Source organism: Hypomesus transpacificus, chromosome 8 (genome assembly GCF_021917145.1).
Source record: "Hypomesus transpacificus isolate Combined female chromosome 8, fHypTra1, whole genome shotgun sequence".
NCBI lineage: Eukaryota > Metazoa > Chordata > Actinopteri > Osmeriformes > Osmeridae > Hypomesus > Hypomesus transpacificus.
In genome coordinates, this window is record NC_061067.1 from 13,726,696 (window position 1) to 13,748,653 (window position 21,958).

General features: G+C 41.4%; 1 protein-coding gene across 1 annotated transcript in view; it reads left to right on the plus strand.

Moving 5' to 3' along the window:
* The window catches only part of slc22a13b (solute carrier family 22 member 13b), a 126,192-nt gene that overhangs the window by 20,090 nt on the left and 84,144 nt on the right, over positions 1 to 21,958 (plus strand). Inside the window, exons 3-4 of the mRNA XM_047023464.1 lie at positions 12,922 to 13,076; positions 18,004 to 18,172. Of these exons, the coding sequence (XP_046879420.1) occupies positions 12,922 to 13,076; positions 18,004 to 18,172 (324 nt within the window). The remainder of the gene's footprint in view (positions 1 to 12,921; positions 13,077 to 18,003; positions 18,173 to 21,958) is intronic.

Sequence of the window (21,958 nt, forward strand, 5' to 3'; positions counted from 1 at the left end):
CACAGTAAAATGTTAAATTGGCTCTGTAAGTGTAAATTTGAACTCTATCACAGTGTTTATATAATTCTCACTGAGCAGTGTCAATTTAACACTCACACTAGTGTAACAGTTTTAACTCTACAACAGAGTTACTAGATTGACTCTAACAGTGTTAAATACCCAACTCTACACAGTGCTTATTTAACACTACACCAGAGTGATAACATCTCTTTTTAAGAGTTAAATACAACTCTGGACAGTGTTTCTATAACACTACACCAGAGTGATAATATCCCTTTTTAGAGTTATATACAACTCTGGACAGTGTTTCTATAACACTACACCAGAGTGATAATATCCACTACCCTCAACTAAAATTACTTAATACATGAAAATAAATTAATAAAAGCCAAGAATGGACACTCTTTTCCATTTTTATTCTGTGGTTCAAGCAATCAAACAATGAGAAAGCACAATATACATGCTTCCATCTGACCCATAAACAGACTGCAAATCAAAAGGCTTGTAAAAAAGCATATCACTAAGTTTGATGACCTTTTCATTTTCCTTCACAGAAGACATCTTGGGCATCATTCTTATCAAGCGAACATAAACGGCAGTAGTGTCGCCCACTAAAGGAATCAGAAAAGCCAAGTATAGAATTCATTCCAAGATTGTCTCCAGTTATTTGACTTATTGTACCATGCACTTTTTCAGAGGATATTGGCAAATGAACACCATCAGTTTCTATTTTTTTTAGGGCAGCAATCAAAGGCTCCAGAATCATATCAAAATCATATTTAAGTCTTGAAAATGGAGCAGAGATACTAAATGGATGTTCAAAACTTTGGTGGCAAGTTCCGCAAAACTAAATACAAAGCGCCCACCTTATGAATACAACGCTTTGAGACGAGGGGATTAGCGGTCTCAAAGTCATCATAATATAACTGGATCTGTCAAGCATTACTGAATTTGGAGAACAGTGGATGCATCTTAAAGTAAGCCCCATCATTAAAATCCCAATAGATATCGTCACTGGTTGAGGTGTCTGCTTTGATCATCTCACAATTTCAGGGTTTCGGAATATAAATTTCAAGGTTTCCAGTATAGGGACATACATAAGTGTCATTCACTGGAACTTGACTATACATGCCAGTTGTCTCATTACGTCTCGTGTCATACCTAACACCTAAAACAATTCTAGAGGTTCAACAATACCCCATTTCTCATCAAAGTACTTCACTCGTTTGTATTCTGAGTTTTAACCAGAAAATGGGTTTTGAAAATCTTCCCATGTTTGCTCAACTGCTGGTTTCAAAAGAACACTATCCAGAATAACTGAAGCACAGTTTGCTTAATTTGGGAATGCATTTCAGTTACAAATTCTTCCAAATCTGAAACAATCGATGTGACTGTGTTACTGGATGCACCACTTCTCTGTATCTTTGAAACAATTGCTGCACACGTCTTTTATTTTCTTTGTATTGAGACCTTCCCCACTGTTCTAAAAATGGGATGAGTCTTGAACTACAGAAGTCGACTCAGAGAAATCAAGCATTGGCGAGTCATCAGAAGGAACATTTAACTAAACAGCCAGGCTACTTACACAAGTTTGATCTACCTGATGACTACAATCTAAATGTTTGCGAAATCCAGCACATCCAGCAAATTGCTTTCTACATGTTTGCTGTGAACACATTAGTTTGAAACTCTTGTTGGGATAAAAACCATGTTCAAAACGTAAATGAGTAACAAGGAACTGGCTGGTTTCAAAAGTGGACTGGCATTTAAAACAAGAAAACATGGTGTATCATAGTGATGTTACGCTCGATACTGTGCTCACGAAGCGGTATCGACCTTTCGAAACAATTGGTACCGATACAAACGTGTCGAGCGTGGCTTCAAATGGGCAAAAACCACGTGATCAGAGTCGAAGTCTCGAAGTGACGTCCGAAGCATCAGACGTCACACGAACAGCTGAGACAAACAGCGTTTTATTCAAAGGCTTAAAAGACATCAGAAATCACTAATATTCGTAGGTTATAGAGAGGAGACAGGCCTATTTACAGACGCTATAGAATACATTCATTGGCAGAGCCAGAGATACAGATAGATTGCCAGAGCTAGATAGACAGAGATGGATACAGATATGAGATCGTACACAAGCTCATAGCTTACATATTTCTCTAGTTTTACCAGCCTTCAAATGTGGCCATCCCTTTCCCGGTTGCAAAAGCATGTTCCAAAACCTTACCACTAGCCTACATTATCTTAAAACAATGTGTTGATTTAGCATATACTTCCACTAAACCGGGATGAGCGGATGCAATCTCACTTTGTCTGAGTGAAAGGCAGCGCTCTTACCACGAAGCCATACTCAGTTGAGCACTTCATGTAATTAATGTTAATTAATGTAACCTAAAAATAAATGTTATAAACGTAAAGTAGCAAGGACGTTACGTTGTTTATAATACAACAAGATATATGATAACATATTTTTGACACTTGCAAATCGAAACATTATGGAAACAACAACATGTCACATAACCTTTATTTATTAAGTTGTCAATGACGATTGTGAGACTGACGTCTCGAGGACTTGACGTCACTTGATTCCTTCCTTCGCTCGATACAGTCGCCATACCATAAACTGACCAGCAGATGTCGCTATGGAGAAGATGTATCGAACGCTTCGAAAAAGCGATACTTTTTCGAGACAATTGTGTCAAATAGCTCAATGCTTCGGAAAGCTTCGTTTCCCCCATCACTAGTGTATCAGGAATATATATATGGACGTTTACATGTCTAAATAATTTAGGAAAGTTACATTGATGAGAGAAAGCCGAAAGACCACTCGGGCGACGATCTCTACTCTGACATGAGAAGAGTTCAACAAAACATCCAGCAGGTGGTGGTAAACAGTCAAATTGAGATTTTATCGCATAGCTTGGAGATGTTGAAGCGTGATATCTTATTGTCCCCGGATATATTGACAGAATTATGGTCAGTTTGGTGACCCTGGATCAAGTTAATATCCCCGGAAAAACAGCAGCGGTGAGTGTTTACTACGAGGATAAGTGCGGTCGGGTTTGGACAAGGGTAGCGCACGGCTAATTTAACGGCGCCAGCGTCTTTTTACCGGCTCTAGTAAAGGATAAGCTAACTCTAATTTTTTTTTAACAATATTTAGCTCGAAAGGTAAGCAGTTAAAGCTTAACGTGAAATCAGTAAATCAGCTGAAAACGTGATACAATCATTTTTATCAATATTTGGAAAAGTGGCATTTTATCAGAATGTTAGCTAAAAACCGGTCGGGATTGGACACAGTGACGTTAGTAGTTAACAAAAACATCTCCACAGCTGTTTACTGTACAGTAGGAAGTCGAACGGCGGCATGTTCAGCACTACCCTTACTTAAATCAAAAGTCTTTCAATAGTGACTAGTGACTACTAACCTGAACTCCATTGCCACAGCCTAAACTTTGTCAAACTGTTTATGAAAATAATTCATTTCAGCCTAGAGTAGACCATACAACAAAAGTAACGTTAAATTGAATTCAACCAACGCAATCGCTACCAAGACAAACACAGTCTAGTAGTAGCTAGTAGTAGTACAATTTACCGGGGCAGCTTATCCACACAGGGCTATATCGCATTTTGACTTGTTACTTAAAATGATCGCTACCACTGACATTTTTATGAATGAGGGATTTTCCCCTAAATAAATTTACGTTTTTGGGGGCATATTTTGTTGGTAATTGTTAAAATAAGCTTCAAAAAGGGGTTCTTTAATAATGAATGAATGCAATTTGAGTAGGCTAAATACCTGAAAATATCACGAGAAGGGAAAAACTTACCATTAGGCCTACGTTTAAGTCATAGAGATTAGGTCTGCCAAATGTATTCGTTTTATCAACTATGATGTTGCTGATCACCATTCCCTCTTGCAGGGGAAATTAGTAACTATTTCAAATTAAGCTTTTAAATCTATGTAATCTTTATAAATAATAAGTAGGCTATGCATTTTTATATAAAATGTACAGAAATATCAGTTGTAAAATGTAATTTAAATACGGACTCCTGCAACCAACGCAAGTTCCACTTGTAATGGGTAAATATGGTATTGCCTAGTGCTAGATGTAGGTAAAAAGGTTGCTTATCTAGCTAGCTATAATCATAATGTTTGCAGAAGGATCATTGTGACTTAACTAATGCTAGTATAGTCAGATAATGTCTCATAAGGGTGCTTTGGCCACTGAAGGGAAAACTTGGGCAAGTCTGACTTACTTTCCTCTTCATAGAAAAACCCCTCCTTATGTCCATCTCGTCTGTGGAACAGTCATGTCTGAAGTGCTAGCTGCAAGTGCGATGCGTCGATCAAAGAGTATGGGAGTTGAATCAAAGAGTATGGGAGTTGAATCTGCGTGCGTGATGCTGTTTGTCTAGAAAACGCGGAGTGAAATTCTATTGCTATGGGTATTCTCCCTACTGATAAAGTGGAACGGATTTCAGTGTGAAGCAATGGAAAGATCGCTGGACTAGTAGACCAGGGGCCGGTCGTCGTAAGGGTTGAAGTTAAGTTAATCAATTGTCCCTTTAGCCCGTTAACATTAGTGATGTCCACATATCATTTGGTTAATTTCAATCAGGCTAAACTTATCAGGGCAAGTGCACGTCCTACTTCAAAAGGCAGGAAAGGTCGATCACCAAAACCGTGATTTTCCAACAGTATGATGGTGGAAAAGACGAAAGAGAGAGCGGTGATATTCTCGCCATCCGAGCAAACTATTATAATGAGTCTCTACGAAGACAATAAACATATTATCATGGCTAAGTCAAACACCGCTGCCAGAGCAAGACAGGCAACTTGGCAAAAAATTGCCGATAAGCTAGATGCATATTTTGGTCAAAAGTATAGGCTCATCTCAAGTGCTTTAATACCCCAATCGATCAGATCACATTTCTTTAAGTGTGCCTGCTGGCAGTAGGCTTAATGGAAATTCATCATCAAATGAGATCTTGCTAACAAAAATAATATCAACTCTTTCAGAATAAGTATAAAAACAAGGCCAAAGAGTAGGCTATCTAATTGATACAAATTCATAGACACTTACATTTATGCATTTAGTAGACGCTTTTATCCAAAGCGACTTCCAAGAGAGAGCTTTACAAAAGAGCATAGGTCACTGATCATAACAACGAGGTAGTCCCAAACATTGCAAGCAGCCAAAACATGAAGCATACATTGTGAAAAACTAAACAGGTGCCAAAGGGAAGACCCATAAGAGCATGCAGTTATACAAGTTACAAATTAAAACAACATGAACCCCCAAAAAGTGCAAGACTGTACCTTTAGAAGAGCAATCAACAGTAAAAATATTTCACAGCGAGTACAAGAGTTCAAGAGTTAACTAACGTTATAACTAACCTACAAAAGCAACAAGTCTCTCAATAAGAGTCATTGTGATCCTGGAGGAAACTAACATCAGGTCCAATCAAGCATTCATAAGTGCCATTATACTCCCGGAACAAATGCGTATTGAGCCTTTTCTTGAAGGTGGGGAGACAGTCAGTGTCACTAATGGAGGTGGGGAGCTGGTTCCAACATTGGGGGGCCAGGCAGGAGAAGAGCTTGTGTTGGGACCGGGCGGTCTTGAGCGGTGGGACCACCAGGCGGTTGTCTGAAGAAGACCGTAGGTGACGGGTGGGGGTGTAAGGCTGCAGGAGAGACTTGATGTAGTCGGGTGCAGTCCCGTTCACTGCATGGAAGGTCAGTACCAGGGTCTTGCATCTGATACGGGCGTTGATGGGTAGCCAGTGGAGAGAGATGAGGAGCGGGGTAACATGGGAGCGTCTGGGTAGATTGTAGACCAGGCGGGCCGCTGCGTTCTGAATCCTCTGAAGAGGGCGGGTTGCACATGCTGGGAGACCGGCGAGCAGCGAGTTGCAGTAGTCCAACTGGGAGAGGACCAGTGCTTGGACTAGCAGCTGGGTGGAGTGCTCAGACAGGTATCTCCTGATCTTCCGGATGTTGTAAAGGTTGAATCTACACGACCGGGAGACTGCGGCAATGTGGGCCGTGAGGGAGAGCTCGTAATCCATGGTAACCCCAAGGTTCCTGTCAGAGGATGAAGGGGTCACCGTTGCAGATCACAGGGTGATTGACAGATCGTGGGAGATGGAGGGTTTGGCCGGGAGGATGAGAAGTTTTGTTCTGGAGAGGTTCAGCTGAAGGTGGTGCTCGGTCATCCAGGCGGAGATGTCTGCGAGGCATGCCTCAATCCTAGCTGAGATCCCCGGATCGGTCGGGGGGAACGACAGGTACAGCTGCGTGTCGTCAGCGTAGCAGTGGTAGGAGAAGCCATGGGAGGTGATGATTGGTCCAAGTGAGGTGGTGTACAGAGAGAAGAGGAGGGGTCCAAGGACGGAGCCCTGTGGGACACCAGTGGAGAGCTGGCGGGGGTCTGACAGTTTGCTTCCCCAGGATTACCCAGTGGTTAACCGTATCAAACGCCGCAGCAAGGTCCAGCAGAATGATGACGGATGCCCTCGAAGCCGCTCTGGCAGACTGGAGGGCAGTGGTGACTGACAGGAGGGCAGTCTCTGTGGAGTGGCCGGTCTTGAAGCCCGATTGGTTGGGGTCAAGCAGGTTCTGAGAAAGAAAGTTAGACAGTTGGTTAGATACAGCACGTTCAATTGTTTTAGAGAAGAAGGTTAACAGTGATACCGGTCTGTAGTTCTGGAGGACGGCAGGGTTAAGGGAGGGTTTTTTGAGTAGAGGATTTTAGCACCAGTTATGTGAGAAGAGAAGGATTTAAGGAGGGAGTGATACTTATCAAGGTCCAGACCGTCTTTGGACTTGCGCCATCTCCTCTCAGCTGCTCGAAGGGTGGACCGTTCTTCACGAATAACATCCATAAGCCACGGGCAGGAGGGAGAAAATCGTGCAGGCCTGGTTGACAGGGGACAGAGAGTCAAGTGATGCAGTTAAAGTGGTTAACAAGGTGTCGGTGGCAGTGTTAGTCGGGTGGGACGAGAACTCGTCAATGGGAGGGAGGGAGGATGTTACAATAGAGGAGAAATGGGAGGGGGATAGGGAGTATATTAGTATAATAATACAATATATTGTATTATTAATGTTTCCCATCTTCCTTCAAACCATAGGGGAATTAGTTTAGGTTGTTTGTCAATATTAGCTAGCCTGGTCCTAACCAGACTCTCGTACATTTCATTTGTACAGAGAGTCTAGGCTCTATCCATTGACAAGCGTTAACTTCCTTGAAGGCGGGTACTCTGTTGAAGTTTAAAACTATTGGATCTGCCTAGATCCACTCTGGATCTGGCATAATCATTCGCTAGCGTTCGCCTTAGCCAACAGCCTTCACCACTAACCGAGCTAGCTGGAAAATCAGAACGAACCCCGTGGGGATCAAAGATTGTTCTTGCTCCGGCTTTAACTTCTGGATATTCGGCAGCGTTGCCACAACAGACCGCATTGGCCTAACTCTTATCTTTCACCGCCGCCATTACAGAACGACAACTCAAACTAGAGAGGGTACAATTTCTGGGAAAATTGTAGGGTGTGCTTGCGTCGGTTGCAGGTTGGTCCGTTTTCCCATCTAGTGATATTTTCAAGCATTTAGCCTACTCATATTGCATAATTCATTAAGAACACCCTTTGAAACAAGAAACCATCTTGAAACAAGCTACTGTAACAATGTTGTCAATGGCAGTATTTCAGATGGAATTGCGATTCAAATAGTACTGTCTGCTAACTGAACATAAGCCCCCCATAACGTAAATAGGTTTGTTATTAATTTAGGGGCACATGGCTAATTCAAAAGCAGAGTGCTAGAGGTAAGCTAGCTGCTGTTGCTATCCCGGTTTACTGATTGTTTGAAATCAGTAAACCATCAGTAAATCGCTGGAAATGAGAATGTTTCTTTTGTAAGGGATAATTACGGTGGCAGACATGTGCAAACACGCTACAAATATACAAAGTACAAGCAAATTGACAATACACAAACAAATTAAGAAAACATGTATTTGACCACACATGTGCAGCATTCAGCAAACGCGCTGCAAATATAGAAACACGCTGCAAATACACACAACACAACCAAATACATAAACACGCTGCAAATATAGAAACGCGCTGCAAAAAGGAAAACACGCAAACCCCGAAAACAAATGCAAACAGAAAAACGCTGCATCCAGATAACACAACGGAAGTGCTCCAGGCCAGTGGGAGCGCTAAGTAAAAGAGCGTGATTTTAGAACCAGAGAGGGCAGATGAGAAGTTTGTTTTGAATAGGACCAAAATCGAAGTAATGAGGCGACATAAAAAGATTAGTATTCATTTTTACATGTGCCCCTCCTCTTTGACAGTTTTTCAGAGGACTTTGATGTTGATCCAAACTTTTCATATGCTCTCTCTTTCTCTCTTGCTCAATGGGGCCGAAAATCAAGATGTTCCACTTGGCTCTCCCCCTAGAGGCCTGGAAAACTTCCGTTGTGAAAACTGGATGCCGCATTTATGGTGTGCGTGCTTTCGTTTTTGCAACGCGTTTATGTACTGCGGCGTTTTTGGTTGCCTCTGCCTTTTGGCATAATAAAGTTAGCTGTGGCATTGAAGACAATACTGTAGCCTATTACTACACACTGCCAGTGGGCGAGCCGAGTCTGTGACTCTGAGGCTAACGTCAAAACAAGACTCGGTGTCACTCAAATTCCAAGTTTTACACGAATAACAAAAATATGCTGACCCGCTGGCTGTCTTTGCAAAACACTGCTGTCCATTTGGATGTAGAATTGACCCTGGTACGAAATTAAGAAAATACTCATCAGACGCAGATCGACAACACTGTTGTCGACAATGACAACACTGTTGTCGCTGCCGCAATCGTCAATGGAGGCTGAAGGGGCTCTCAGGTAGCAAACAAATCAAAGTTTTTACAGCAACCTACATTAAAATTCTTACCACCTGGCTGTCTAGACAATAGTCATATCGTCATAAAATGGCCCTCTTTCTATAAAATTAGCTACGGAAATACTACTATGACGCTTTTCTAGCATGGCTGCTGCTTAAAAGACTAGGTTGTCTCACGGGCAACCCGCCCTCGCTCAAATTACAAAGACTTTGACGACCTAAATCAAAAATCCGACATGGCAGTTCCACTCGAAATCGCTTTCTCAACAAAGTCCAATGGTTGGACATTTTTGGGGGTTGTATTTTTCACTCATAATCCAAGCTCCAATTTGTGTGCTAGAACGTCTCTATCATGTTGTATTCATGCGTCGTTGCTAACGTGTGTTGACGTGGTGACGTAGCTAGCACATATTACCTTCGTCGATTAAAGGCACTTTTTTGCCACAAAAACGTTGCAACCTCCTAAACTGTGCAACGGAACGTAAATCCGAATAGAAGGAACACAATTGTGACCAAGACGAACAATTTGACACCTATGTTGTCTATGTCGTCCAAATATTGACTGAGCCTTAGGGGCGCGGAAATAAACAATAATAATAATATATATGTGAGATAACAATGGTTGGGCTCTTGCCGAAGGCAAAGCACACCCAACTAAAGAATGGTAAAAAGTTTACCGGAGACATCTGACTGAATTGATGTTTGCTGCCTTTCAGTTCCTGGAAAATACAGGTAGGTATTAACAGGAATAAAGACAGAACCGTGCTTTTCTCTTCCCAAATCTTCTCTTTTATTACATTACCTTTAAATAACATTCCAACTGTCCCTAGTGCTTATTGTACATGCTTAAATGTTCATTATTGCCAATTCAATCAGGAGAGACCAGGTATCAGTACAGTGATGTTTATTATAGAATGATAATTGTACTACAATGTTTGGAGCTTAGACCCCATGGGGAATCATAGATCAGAGGGCACCTGCCCGACGTCCGAGAAGAATCCCCCACGGAGTCCAGACACTGGTGGCGGTGGCGGCAGCCGAAGACCAACGAGTCGAAGACAGAAACAGGAACCGGGTGGCGACGGGGAGGTGGAGGGTCGCGCACTTGATAGCCTGGAGAAACTACACGGGGAGAGAATCTCATTTAAAGGCAGGATCATGTGATTCTTCGACAGCGTTAATTGATAGAAGAGAGCGATGATCAAACCGAACCATACGACAGCCCAACATAAGAAAGAGGGAAAGAAGAGCGTTCGTAGTGAGGGGAGTTAGTAGTGAAACATTGTCAAAGATGCCCGAGTGCGGTCTTGCCTGACTGAACTTGCGCTATGCTTCATTTGTTTCAATCAAATTACATTCATGGTTTCTTACCCTTTGTTTCACATTAAGTTTGTTTCACATTACTAGTCACTGATTTACTAATTTATAGTAAATTGTTACTCTCACAGTCAGCTACTTCATGTAGGTCAGGACAATCCTCACCAACACGTTAAATACCTAGCATAGGGCAGTAATATTCAAAGTCGGCTCTATGCTTAGAAGTACACCTTATTAACATATAACTAAGTGCATTCTCTTAGTAAGCATCTCCACAACGATTATCTCAAAAGTAGAACCCATTACACCTTGGTCAAATACTCAGTACCCCAGCATGTAAAACATATCTGTAAAATATGTAAGGGATAATGCCCGACGAGGTGTCCAATATCACCTGATAATGGACGATGCGGAGGATGTCCGCTGCCCGTGTACGGTTGCTTCCGCAAAGTCCATTATCAGGTGATATTGGACACCTCGAAGGGCATTATCCCGCTTATTCCATGGTCACTTGCCAACGATTTTTTCTAAAAACATTAATTTATGTTTTAAGGCATTTTGCAATAGAAATCTAACGTTTTTCAACGTTAGCCAACTGTGATATTTCTAGTTTGCTCAGCTCATAGAACTAACACTGGCTTTCCTTTGGCTGAGCTATTAGCCCAAAAGCTAACGTTAACTGACTAGCGAGGTGAATAGCAAATGGCATGTGAGATGAGCGGTTACGTGACACTGACACAGTACATTCAGAAAGGTAACATTTTCAAATAGTTTAAAATAAATATTGAAGTCACTCATTGTTGTAAATTACAAGTTAGCTTCTTGTTAAAGTCTTTCAAAGTTGTAAATGTGGAGGCTTTGACTCGGACACTGTTGTTATGGTTACTTATTTCAGACATTTTGTACAGGCTCATATACTAGGTTGCCAGTGGAATAATTTAGAACGGTGAAAATACAGTTTTGCTGCAATGACGTAGTCGGTGTCCATTATCACCCGATAATGGACACCCCTGCAGCCAATCAGAATCGATTATTCACCCAGACCATGGTATAAATAGTTGCGCTAATCCCTTCATCTCGCCGTAACGGTCGTAAATTTCAGAACATGCTGCGAGTTGCGGTAGCCTGACTCTGTCCTCCTACGTACTTCCACTAATTTTTCATTTTGCTTCTGTACTAGGTCTGGGATTTCGGCATATAGACCAATTATTTGTTTGTAAACATTCGGGATGCGCATGCAGAAAACCGGAAAAGGATAGCATTTTAAATGGTAAAAGGACCACACGGATAATACAAATAATTAGATTTATAAACACCAAAAAGGTCGAGGAGAACAGCCTTAAAGAGAGAAAGCGATTACCCATTGATCTGTCACATCAGATCAATGGGATCATCGCATTTTTATTTGGGTCACAAAAGTCTTGAAATTTGAGTGAGAATGTCGCCCGGTAAAGACCGCAGTCGAGCGGCAACCATGTCTTCACGTCATGTCACAAAGTTCATAATTTTACAGTTTTACAGTCAATTCTACATCTAAAAAGTCGAGCAGGGCAGCTTTCAAGAGAAATGGGAATTCTGCTTTTAGCCAGCTGGTCCGATTATTTTTCTGATTTGTTTAAACTGGCCATCTGAGTGGGACTGCGTCCCCGTTACACTGTTTTGACGTTAGCCTCAGTCAGTCCCACTTTTTACTGGTCCAATCAGAAAATAGAGGTAGTGGCTGAGAACGATGACATTGATGTTGTGCGCTAGTTTGAGTTGTAGTTCAGTAATAGCAGCGGAGAAAGATGCGAGCGAAGCCATTTGGTCCGTTGGGGCAACGCTGCCTAATATCCAAAAGTTAAAGCCGGAGCAAGAACAATCTTTGCTGAGTTTTGTTGGTGGCCATGATGTTGTGGCTCTCCTCCCCACGGGGTTCAGGAAAATTGATTGATTTCCAGCTAGCTCCGTTAGTGATTAGCTAGTGATTAGCCCCTCACCCAGCGAAAACTGGGCGCAACACCACCTAACAAATTGGTTCTGTTTCTATTGTTCCTATTAAACTAAAGCCTATGCTAGAAAGTCTGAAATTAATTACATTACTCATTATCCTGTAATTTACAGAAATGGTGTGCATGTTACAACAAAAATAAAATATTACTATACATAGAGTAATACAAAAAAAAAGAAACAGGCATGTCAACTTTGAGTAATCCACATTAAATTAGGTATTCATCAGGGAATTAAAGCACATCGAATTGCAGTCTTAAAATCCTCTCCCGGTGTATAACTAAGCAAATTAAATTAAGTTCGAGATCAGTCGGCTGAACCAGGAAAGGACGCCCCCTGTCTGCCAACTGTATCTGGCTCAGAAAGTGGGAGGGGATAGGTAGAAATGCAGACTTTGTCATGGAAAACCTGCTAGTGATTAGGTTAGGTTCACAGCGTAAGTTACCATGGACACTGACCAAAGGTTTTTGTTACCTCTCTCTTTCTGGAACGGAAAACCCAGAGTATGCCTAATTTTAGGGTTATACAACTCAGGGTTTTCACTTGAACCGCTTTCTAGAATACCCCCCTGGAGTACATATGTACAAAAACACACCACTCGAAATTCTCTGTGTTGTGTAAACATCAACGTGGGGAATGTAGGTAGGTATTCTTAGTCAAAATCCTGTAAACTAGGTAATGTACAGTCTCTCCTTTTCTATCTGCAGGTATGGTCGTCGCTTTGTGATCCTCTTCTCCCTGCTCCTTCAGCTGCTCTTTGGCGTGGGGGCCGCATTCTCACCCAACATATATGTTTATATAGCTCTCCGCTTCATAGTTGGAGCTACTATTTCAGGCATTGCCATCAACACATTTGTCTTAGGTGAGTATACTACACACATGATGCACGCACACTGAAACAGGATAAAACTAGCCATCAGGACATATGCATGCAGTTTATATATCATTGATTTTCTTTTGAAAATGTACAGTAACTAAGCACCAAAACGGTAGTGTAAATTGTAATTACCTAGGACTGAGTAGTTGTGTGCAACAATAATTTTTATTTATTAAAAAAAAAATGATATACTATTTCTGCAGTATGTATTTATACCGCAAGCCCCAACTTCCTCTCTTTCATGATCCTAATATCCTCTCCTCTCCTGTCTAATGAAAGGACAAAAGGGTATCCATAAACAAGTAGGAACAATGCCCCCATCCAGGGTCCAAAATGAACTTTTTGGCTCACCATCCAAGGCGGCTGGTTAAGATTAAGGAGCAAGACAGATTTTTCAGCTGCCCAAAAAACACATTGCTTTATACTATTAGTAGTGTTTAGCATGTCATCTTGATCTCGTGTGCGATTCTCAATCAATTTATTGTAGTGTGCAGTAATAATGGTAGTAACACAGACCAGAGGCCTGTTCCATAAAGCGAGTTTACCGAATAAGCCAAACTTATGTCAGTTAGTCGGACTCATTTCTTGTTCATTCGGTTCCATAAAGCTAGCTCAACGTAGTTCGAACTTGGTTACTATGGCAACTTAGGCTATGAAACTAGTCTGGTCAGGGTCAGACTAACTGTCAGGCTTAGCGTGACTTGGTGCTTAACCAAACGTCCCTGTAACACTGACCCAACGGGAAGACGATGATGACGTATATTCTAATTTTCTTATTCTCATCAGTTCAACATTGATAGAAAATCAACGTAAATAGACTACGTAGGCTACAACATTTAGCCTAATGAATTAAACAATGATGAACAATGCTTTGATAGGCTACGCACCATAGCTGTTAAATGTATGGATGTTAGTTTGTGATTTCAAATGTTTAGGCATCAGGCATAGGCCTACATCTCAATCTAAATTATCCGAGTATAATTATCAAAGCAATATAATTGTTAACAGTAGCCTACAATTGCAAAACAAACCTAAATCCGCCCTCCATTTCCCTGACACAAAACCCATGTTAAAAAGTTAGCACTAGGCTACTGGATAATGTTTTAATTAATAGTAGGCTATTTATTTTAAACAATGTCAAAAAAATCAATTTAGATTAGTTTAGAGGGTATTTTTTTTTATCAACAAAGGTCTTATCGTTCATGACATCAATCATGGCGTGTCATTTTACTTTGATTGAAGCGGTGGATGAGGGAGCTGTCATTGTACACGATTTAAAGGGGACGTTCTTTCTGGAAGAAGTCATGTGGCCGTGTGCATTGCTTTTGCCGTGGTGGATTGTATGATCCATGTTTTACCTCTCGGGCTGTAAAAAAATAGGGTGCACGCGCATTTAGCTTGACTACGTAAATCTGACTTGAATTAGTAGGACTGCGTGAGCTGAATTTGGCCTTTATGGAACTGCTTAAGCCCTGCTTGACTAATTAAACTTATTCAAGTCTGGTTTAGGACTTTAAGTCTAGCTTTTTTGAGCGGCCTTTATGGAATAGGCCCCTGGTTCTAGCCCACTTTAGTAGGGGGGGGCAATTACATTTTAGTAGAGGGGTCCGGGGGCATCCTCCGTCGTGGAAGTTTTTGAGAGAATCAATCAAGTTTAAGCAAGCTAAAGCTTGTTCCCTGTAGAACTATGGCTTGCAACGACTGCAAACAACTTACTCAGAGGATAGTCGACTGGAGCTAAGAGTCAGAACCCTCTTAGATATCAGAGAGATCAAAGACTTTATAGATTCCATGCTACCTAGCCCGGAGGCTAAGCTACCGGCTGATGAGCCACCCTTGGAACCAGCTTTCTTTCCACCGGCCGGTGGACCGGATGAGTCATGGCCTGCTCTCGGCGCTAAACCAAAGAGGCCTGGCGCCGCTTCTACCTTCATCGGAGATGGGACTGGCACCAAGGATTAAAAGCAAAAAAAGCGAGGCAGAAACTTCCCGCATCACCTCTCCTCCTGTCCCACTCAGAAATAGATTCAAACCACTGGGAACTCTCTCTCCCTTGTGTGTGGAATCCAAGGCGAAGAGGCACAGGAGTGCTAGCCACACAGCATTTCACAGCAGTGAGAATAGCTCACTGGGATAAGACGGGCCCCTTTGAAATGCAAGGTCGTGGGATCGAATCCAGCCACAGTCATCAAGCAAGTCTTAATACCAGATTATCTGTTTAGCGAAGCCAGGTATGCCACAGTAGCTGTCTAGCAGTATAATCATAATGGTAACGCTAAAGTTTCATTCTCAGGACATTTATACTCAAGAAGAGTCAGATTTATTGTGCTTTGTAGATATAACGCTGCTACATCTAGCCAGTGCATTTTGTCTCAAAATGACATGAATGTTTTTTATGAAAAGTTTTGCTTTGCTTCTTTAGCTACTGAATTTCCATATCGAATGATGCTTGGCCCCTTCATTGGCCCCTCACCTGGTCTGTTCACACGGACAAGATGGTCAAAGCGGCCCATAAGCGCCTCTTCTTCCTGAGGAGACTGAAGAAGTTTGGTATGGACTCAGTCATCCTCACTAACCTTTACAGATGCACTATAGAGAGCATTCTGACTGGTTGTATCACAGTGTGGTATGGGAGCTGCACAGACCGGGACCGCAAGGCCCTACGAAGTGTGGTCCGTTCTGCTGAGTTCATCATTGGCAGGAAGCTCCCAGCCCTACAGGACACCTACCACACACGTTGCCTAAGGAAAGCCAACAGGATTCTAAGAGACTGTTCCCACCCATCCTTCAGTGTCTTTACCCCGTTGCCTTCTGGCAGGCGTCACCGCAGCATCCGGTCGCGCACACGCAGACTGGACAACAGTTTCTACCAAAGGGTCATCAGGCTTCTCAATGGACACTGATATGGACATTTTCACTGCACACCAGTCACTTATACACTGTCACTTTCAGCTACTGGTTGCTCTTTCAGTAACATTGCACTACTGTACCTCACTGTACCTCGCCACCAGGCTCCTGTTTGGTCATTGACATAGTCACTGATCTGCAAATTTGCACTATTGCACTGTACTCCACTTAGGTTAGAATAGGTTATAGGGTTAAAACAGGTTTTTTGTGCATTAGGGTTAGTATAGCGTACTATTTATTGTTATCTGTAATTTAGGAAGTTTTAGTGTTAGGTTTAGTATAGTCGTTTATTTATTGCTATCTGTATATTTAGGAAGTTCACTTATCTAAGCTCAGCATAGATGTAAATTTGTTCCGTGTACTTATATGTTATGTTATGCCAGGTGCTTGCGTTGTCTTGTCTTAAGAATTTCAGTGCCCAGTCTAACCTGTGTTGTTCTGTGCACCTGACAAATAAAAGACTTGAACTTGAACATTGCTGCTTGCAGCTATATTTATTATTATACTTAGGACTAGGAGTCTATGGCAGCCCATAGGACCGATTGGTGCGAAGTTTTGAAATTTGGCACACTGATTTGGAACGGTGTCCTGATTATCGTCACCAAGTTTCATGTCGATCCCTGAAGCACTATAGCGTCAAAGTTGGAGGTGCGTTTACGCCCATAACTTTTGAACCATGACACTGAAGTGAGGTTTCATTGGATTCCGTAGATGCAGCCGATTCGACTGAACCCTATGGCGTCATTGTCGTCCCGAAGGTTTTTCCGTCATTTGTATTTTAAGAAATTGCTACTTTTTCAAACTCCTAGGCCGTTGCTCTGATTTTCATGAAAATTGTAACAGATCATCTTCAGACCATGCCAACAAAAAGTTATTAAAATATATCGATGAGTCAAACCGTTCACGAGTAACGCGCAAACGATTGTGACAAAGAGCATGCCAAAGCGGACGTGAGGCCTTGTCTCTGCGACTTTGATAATGTCATCACGAGCATGTCATGTAATCATCTTCCTACCACAATCGCCTTGATATGTCAAAATATGACTGAATTACAGCTGTTTATTCTTGGGTGAAATCTGACAAAGCTCGCCATGGGAGAAACGGCTTCCTTTTTTTTATAAAGTAACCAAACACAGCATTTCCCAGCAGCCAGAATAGTTCACTGGGATAAGACGTGCTCCTTTGAAATGCAAGGTCGTAGGATCGAATCCAGCCATAGTCATCAAGCAAGTCTTGATACCAGATTATGACAGGTATGCCACAGTAATCATAATGGTAACGATAATGTTTCATTCTCAGGACATTTATACTCAAGAAGAGTCAGATTTATTGTGCTTTGTAGATATAACGCTGCTACATCTAGCCAGCGCATTTTGTCTCAAAATGACATTAAAGTTTTTTATTAAATGTTTTGCTTTGGTTCTTTAACTACTGAATATCCATATCGAATGCTGCTTGGCCCATTCATTGCTGCTTGCAGCTATATTTATTAGGGTTCCTCCGGTAGTATTACATTTTTTTACTTAAGGCAATTGAATCAAATACAAAATGGCTGAAAGAGGTGTATTTATGTAAATGTACACATTGCCTCGAGTACCTCAAGTACACAGTGTCTTCAGAATTTCCTTGACAAGCGCAGCAGACCCAGCAGATTGAAGTGACAGCAAACTAGCAGCATTCTCTAGCGTGTGTATAAAAAATAAAAAATAACATGCCACTGTGGCATGTAGTCTCCATAATTTACTTGACAAAGACTAAATCTACCCTCATTTAGCGACGTATGAGTGCTAATTTTTTAATCCTGTACCAATTATGAATAAAATGTTATTTAAAAGGTTAGGCACAATAATAAAATAGTACATGATGCTTTAAATGTATGAACTGTAATTGTATTTCCTCAGTGTCATCTGTCTTGAATAACATCTGAATCATAATTGTATTTATAATTTACATCCTAACAGACTTATTGTGCTATACTTACCATATTAATTATTCTATTCCAAAGGGGCTGAATGGACAGGGACCTCCAGACGAGCCCTATTCACTATCCTCTCCCATTGCTTCTACGCACTGGGCCTGATACTGTTATCAGGGATCGCCTACTGGATCCGTAATTGGAGGATCCTGCAGCTTGTCCTCTCCAGCCCTGTCTTGATTCTTGGCATCTTCTTTTGGTGAGGTTCACTTTTATTTTTAGGGTATTTTCCAGACTTGTGGAAAATGTAAATGTAAAATAGTTTGATTAGAAAAGCGGTGTGGGGGATTTCAATTGTTGTGTGTTAAGATGATATTCTGTCGGAGGATGGGCAAAGGAACGCACCGCAATGAAAAAGAGTTGACTTTGTTTATTAGCTATCCAGCTCGGATCACACCATCAGTCCACAACAGAGTGATAGGCATGAGTGAGAAACATGTTTCTCAGGTAGACATTATATATGCATGAGCTGGACCATACAAATATAGTAACCACCAAAACATATCCTTAAACAGTACACATTCCACAACTTAATGCACAGGAAGAACAACACACAGGTGGTTCGGTCATCACTCATCGTTTATACTATTTTCTGCATGTTGCTCTTTCCAAAGGTGAAAGTGCACATTCTCCTATCTATATGTGTATTGTCCGAGACCTGCTGCGTGACCTCTTGACCACAGCAAGAGACTCAAGCTTCTCTGTACACAGAAAATCTGCATGTCAGTTCCCTCCTCTTTCTATATCTGTAAATTGATTTTAATCGATTTGCAATATGTGAAATCTCTATACAAATGTCTGATAAGCCTGCGCGATTTACAGCCTTGTAAATCAGTTTGGAATCAACTTGAATTCCCATCACAATTATCAACTAGAGAGGGTACAATTTCTTGAGAAATTGTAGGGTGTGCTTTCTTGCGTCGGTTGCAGGTGGATCCGTTTTCCCTTCTAGTGATATTTTCAAGCATTTAGCCTACTCATATTGCATAATTCATTAACACCCTTTGAAACAAGGAACCCCCTTTGAAACAAGCTACTGTAACAACATTGTCACTGGCAGTATTTCAGATGGAAAGGTGATTCAAATAGTACCGTCTGCTAACTGAAAATAAGCCCCCCAAAACGTAAATAAGTTCGATATTAATTTAGGGGGACATGGCTAATTCAAAAGCAGTTTTTGCTGCTTTTGCTAGAGGCAAGCTAGCTGCCGTTGCTATCCACACTTCACTGATTGTTTGAAAGCGCCGGAAATGAGAATGTTTCTTTTGTAAGGGATAATGTATAGAACGCCGGTCATTATCGGGAAAATAAGCCCCGACAGGACGAACAGCAGAAGCCCTGAAGGGGCTTATTTTCCCAATAATGACCGGCGTTCTATGCATTATCCCGCTTATTACACGGCTACTTGCCAACAAAAATAACTTAACACAGTGTGTCTTTTTACAATGTATTTGTTACCATTCGTATTGTTGATCAGCAGAGAAATAGTTCGCCAAAGATGTTGAACTTCATAGACTTTCTTTAGGCTTCAAATCAGCTGACGTTGCTAAGTACGCTGGGGTTGAAAAGTTACCGGACTACTTGCGGAGTGCTACGAAAGACATGAATCGGAGGCAAAAAGGCCACTTCCCTTGACAGCGGTCATATGTACATAGCAACGGTCAAATATGAGAAAATAGTTCACCGCAGAACGTTGGGAAGCCCCATTCAAGTGAATGGAGCATTCTACAGCATTAAAGAACAGCCGTGTAATAAGACATAATAAAGTTTAGCCATAGCTGTGGCATTGAAGACAGAACTGTAGCCATGGGCGTCAGCAGCATTTTCAGAGTGGGGGGACACACATTATGCGGGGGGTCTGGGGGTTTCTACCCTAGAATGTTTTGAGATGTAGATGCAATTTCCCGCATTCTGGTGCATTTACCAACTATTTACCATAGTTGTTATACATATACTGAGGGGCTGGACATTAAAATATTTTGAAAACTAAACTTCCCAATAAGCAATGGGACATCTTCAACTACCTGTCACCTTTCAGCACTCACCTCAGCAACAGAGCTGTCTCCACTGCCCCTGCATGCTGCCCCTGCCTCTGACTCACTCTCAATCTCTACCATCTATATCAGGAGACATGGAGATGCATTGAGCATTCTTTCATATTGATAATAATAAGCTTAATGTAGATTTTTCATATGAAGATTTCTGAGATGTACATCATGTTATCAGCATATACAATTCAGAATTGGTATAGGTTTAGTAGCCTAATAATTATGTAGGCTACATAAAAAAAGCATCTCCCTAAAGCATGACTGGACAGTTCAGAAATGATCAAATTTGTGTTCAAACCTGTAGTCTTTTCCACAGATCACATCCTTAAGATGTAAGCTTTCAGAAAATACATGGTTAAGGTGGTTGAATCAGTTTCCCTAAATGGCACAGCCCAAAAAAGTATCAGCCATATAGCCTACTCCATTTACCAATACCGAATTTATTATGCATGGTCAGCATCCTAATATGGAGAGATGGACGTGTCTCTTGTCTCATTAGATAACATCCTGAGGGTATAAGCTTTCAGAGGATATATGGTTTTAATGGTTGAATCAGTTTTGCCTTCATGTTACAGACTAACATGTAGCAATAAAATTCTGCGAATTGCCAAAATTACAAGTTGAGCAACCTTATTTAAATTGGAAGACAATGTTACACAAACTAGACAAACTAGCATGTTAGCTAAGGTTGACTCCAGATTAGCTCACGGTTGTTATGGCAATAAAAAAAACACCAGCAATTTCTTTTATAGCTACTTGGAAAAAACATCCTTGTCATCTATTTCTGCCTGAAACAGACGCCTAAATCTGAACACGGCCAAAAGCACAACATATTTCAGACCCAGATTAAGAAATCAACAAATGCTGTTCCACTTGTAATGGGTAAATAAAGTATGGTATAGCCTAGTGCTAGATGTAGGTAAAAAGCTTGCTTATCTAGCTAGCAATAATCATAATGTTTGCAGAAGGATCTTTGTGACTTAACTAACGCTATTATAGTCAGAGAATGTCTCATAAGGGTGCTTTGGCCACTGAAGGGAAAACTGGGCAAGTTTGACTTACTTTCCTCTTCGTCGAAAAAACCCTCCTTATGTCCATCTCGTCTGTGGAACCGTCATGTCTGAAGTGCTAGCTACAAGCGCGATGCGTTGATCAAAGAATATGGGAGTTGAATCTGCGTGCATGATGCAGTTTTTCTAGAAAACGTGGAGTGGAATTCTATTGCTATGGGTATTCTCCCTACTTATAAAGTGAAATGGATTTGATTGTGAAGCAATGGAAAGATCGCTGGACTAGTAGACCAGTCATGAACTAATATTTTGATCGCAAATGTGGAGGGGTCCAAACGGACTGTAGCCTAGCCTACTGCTACACACTGCCAGAGGGCGAGCCGAGTCTGTAACGTCAAAAGAAGACGCAGTCTCACTCAAAGTTTTACACAAATAACAAAAATATGCGGACCCGCTGGCTGTCTTCACAATAGCCATATCTTTAAAACACTGCTCTCCATTTGGATGTAGAATTGACCCTGGTACGAAATTAAACAAAGACTCATCAGACGCAGATCTACAACACTGTTGTTGCTGCCGCAATCGTCAATGGAGGCTGACGGGGCTCTCACGTAGCAAACAAATCAAAGTTTTTACAGCAACCTACATTAAAATCTCACCACTTGGATGTTTTCACAATAGTCATATCGTCATTGCATTTCCCTCTTTCTGTTTTTTCGTGTAAAATTAAATTACAAAATTAGCTACGAAAATACTACTATGATATGACGCTCTCTAGCATGGCTGCCGCCTAAAAGACTAGGCAGTCTCACGGGCAACCCGCACTCGCTCAATTTACAAAGACTTTAACGACCTAAATCAAAAATCCGAGATGGCAGTTCCACTCAAAATCGCTTTCTCAACAAAGCCAAATGGTTGGGATTTTTT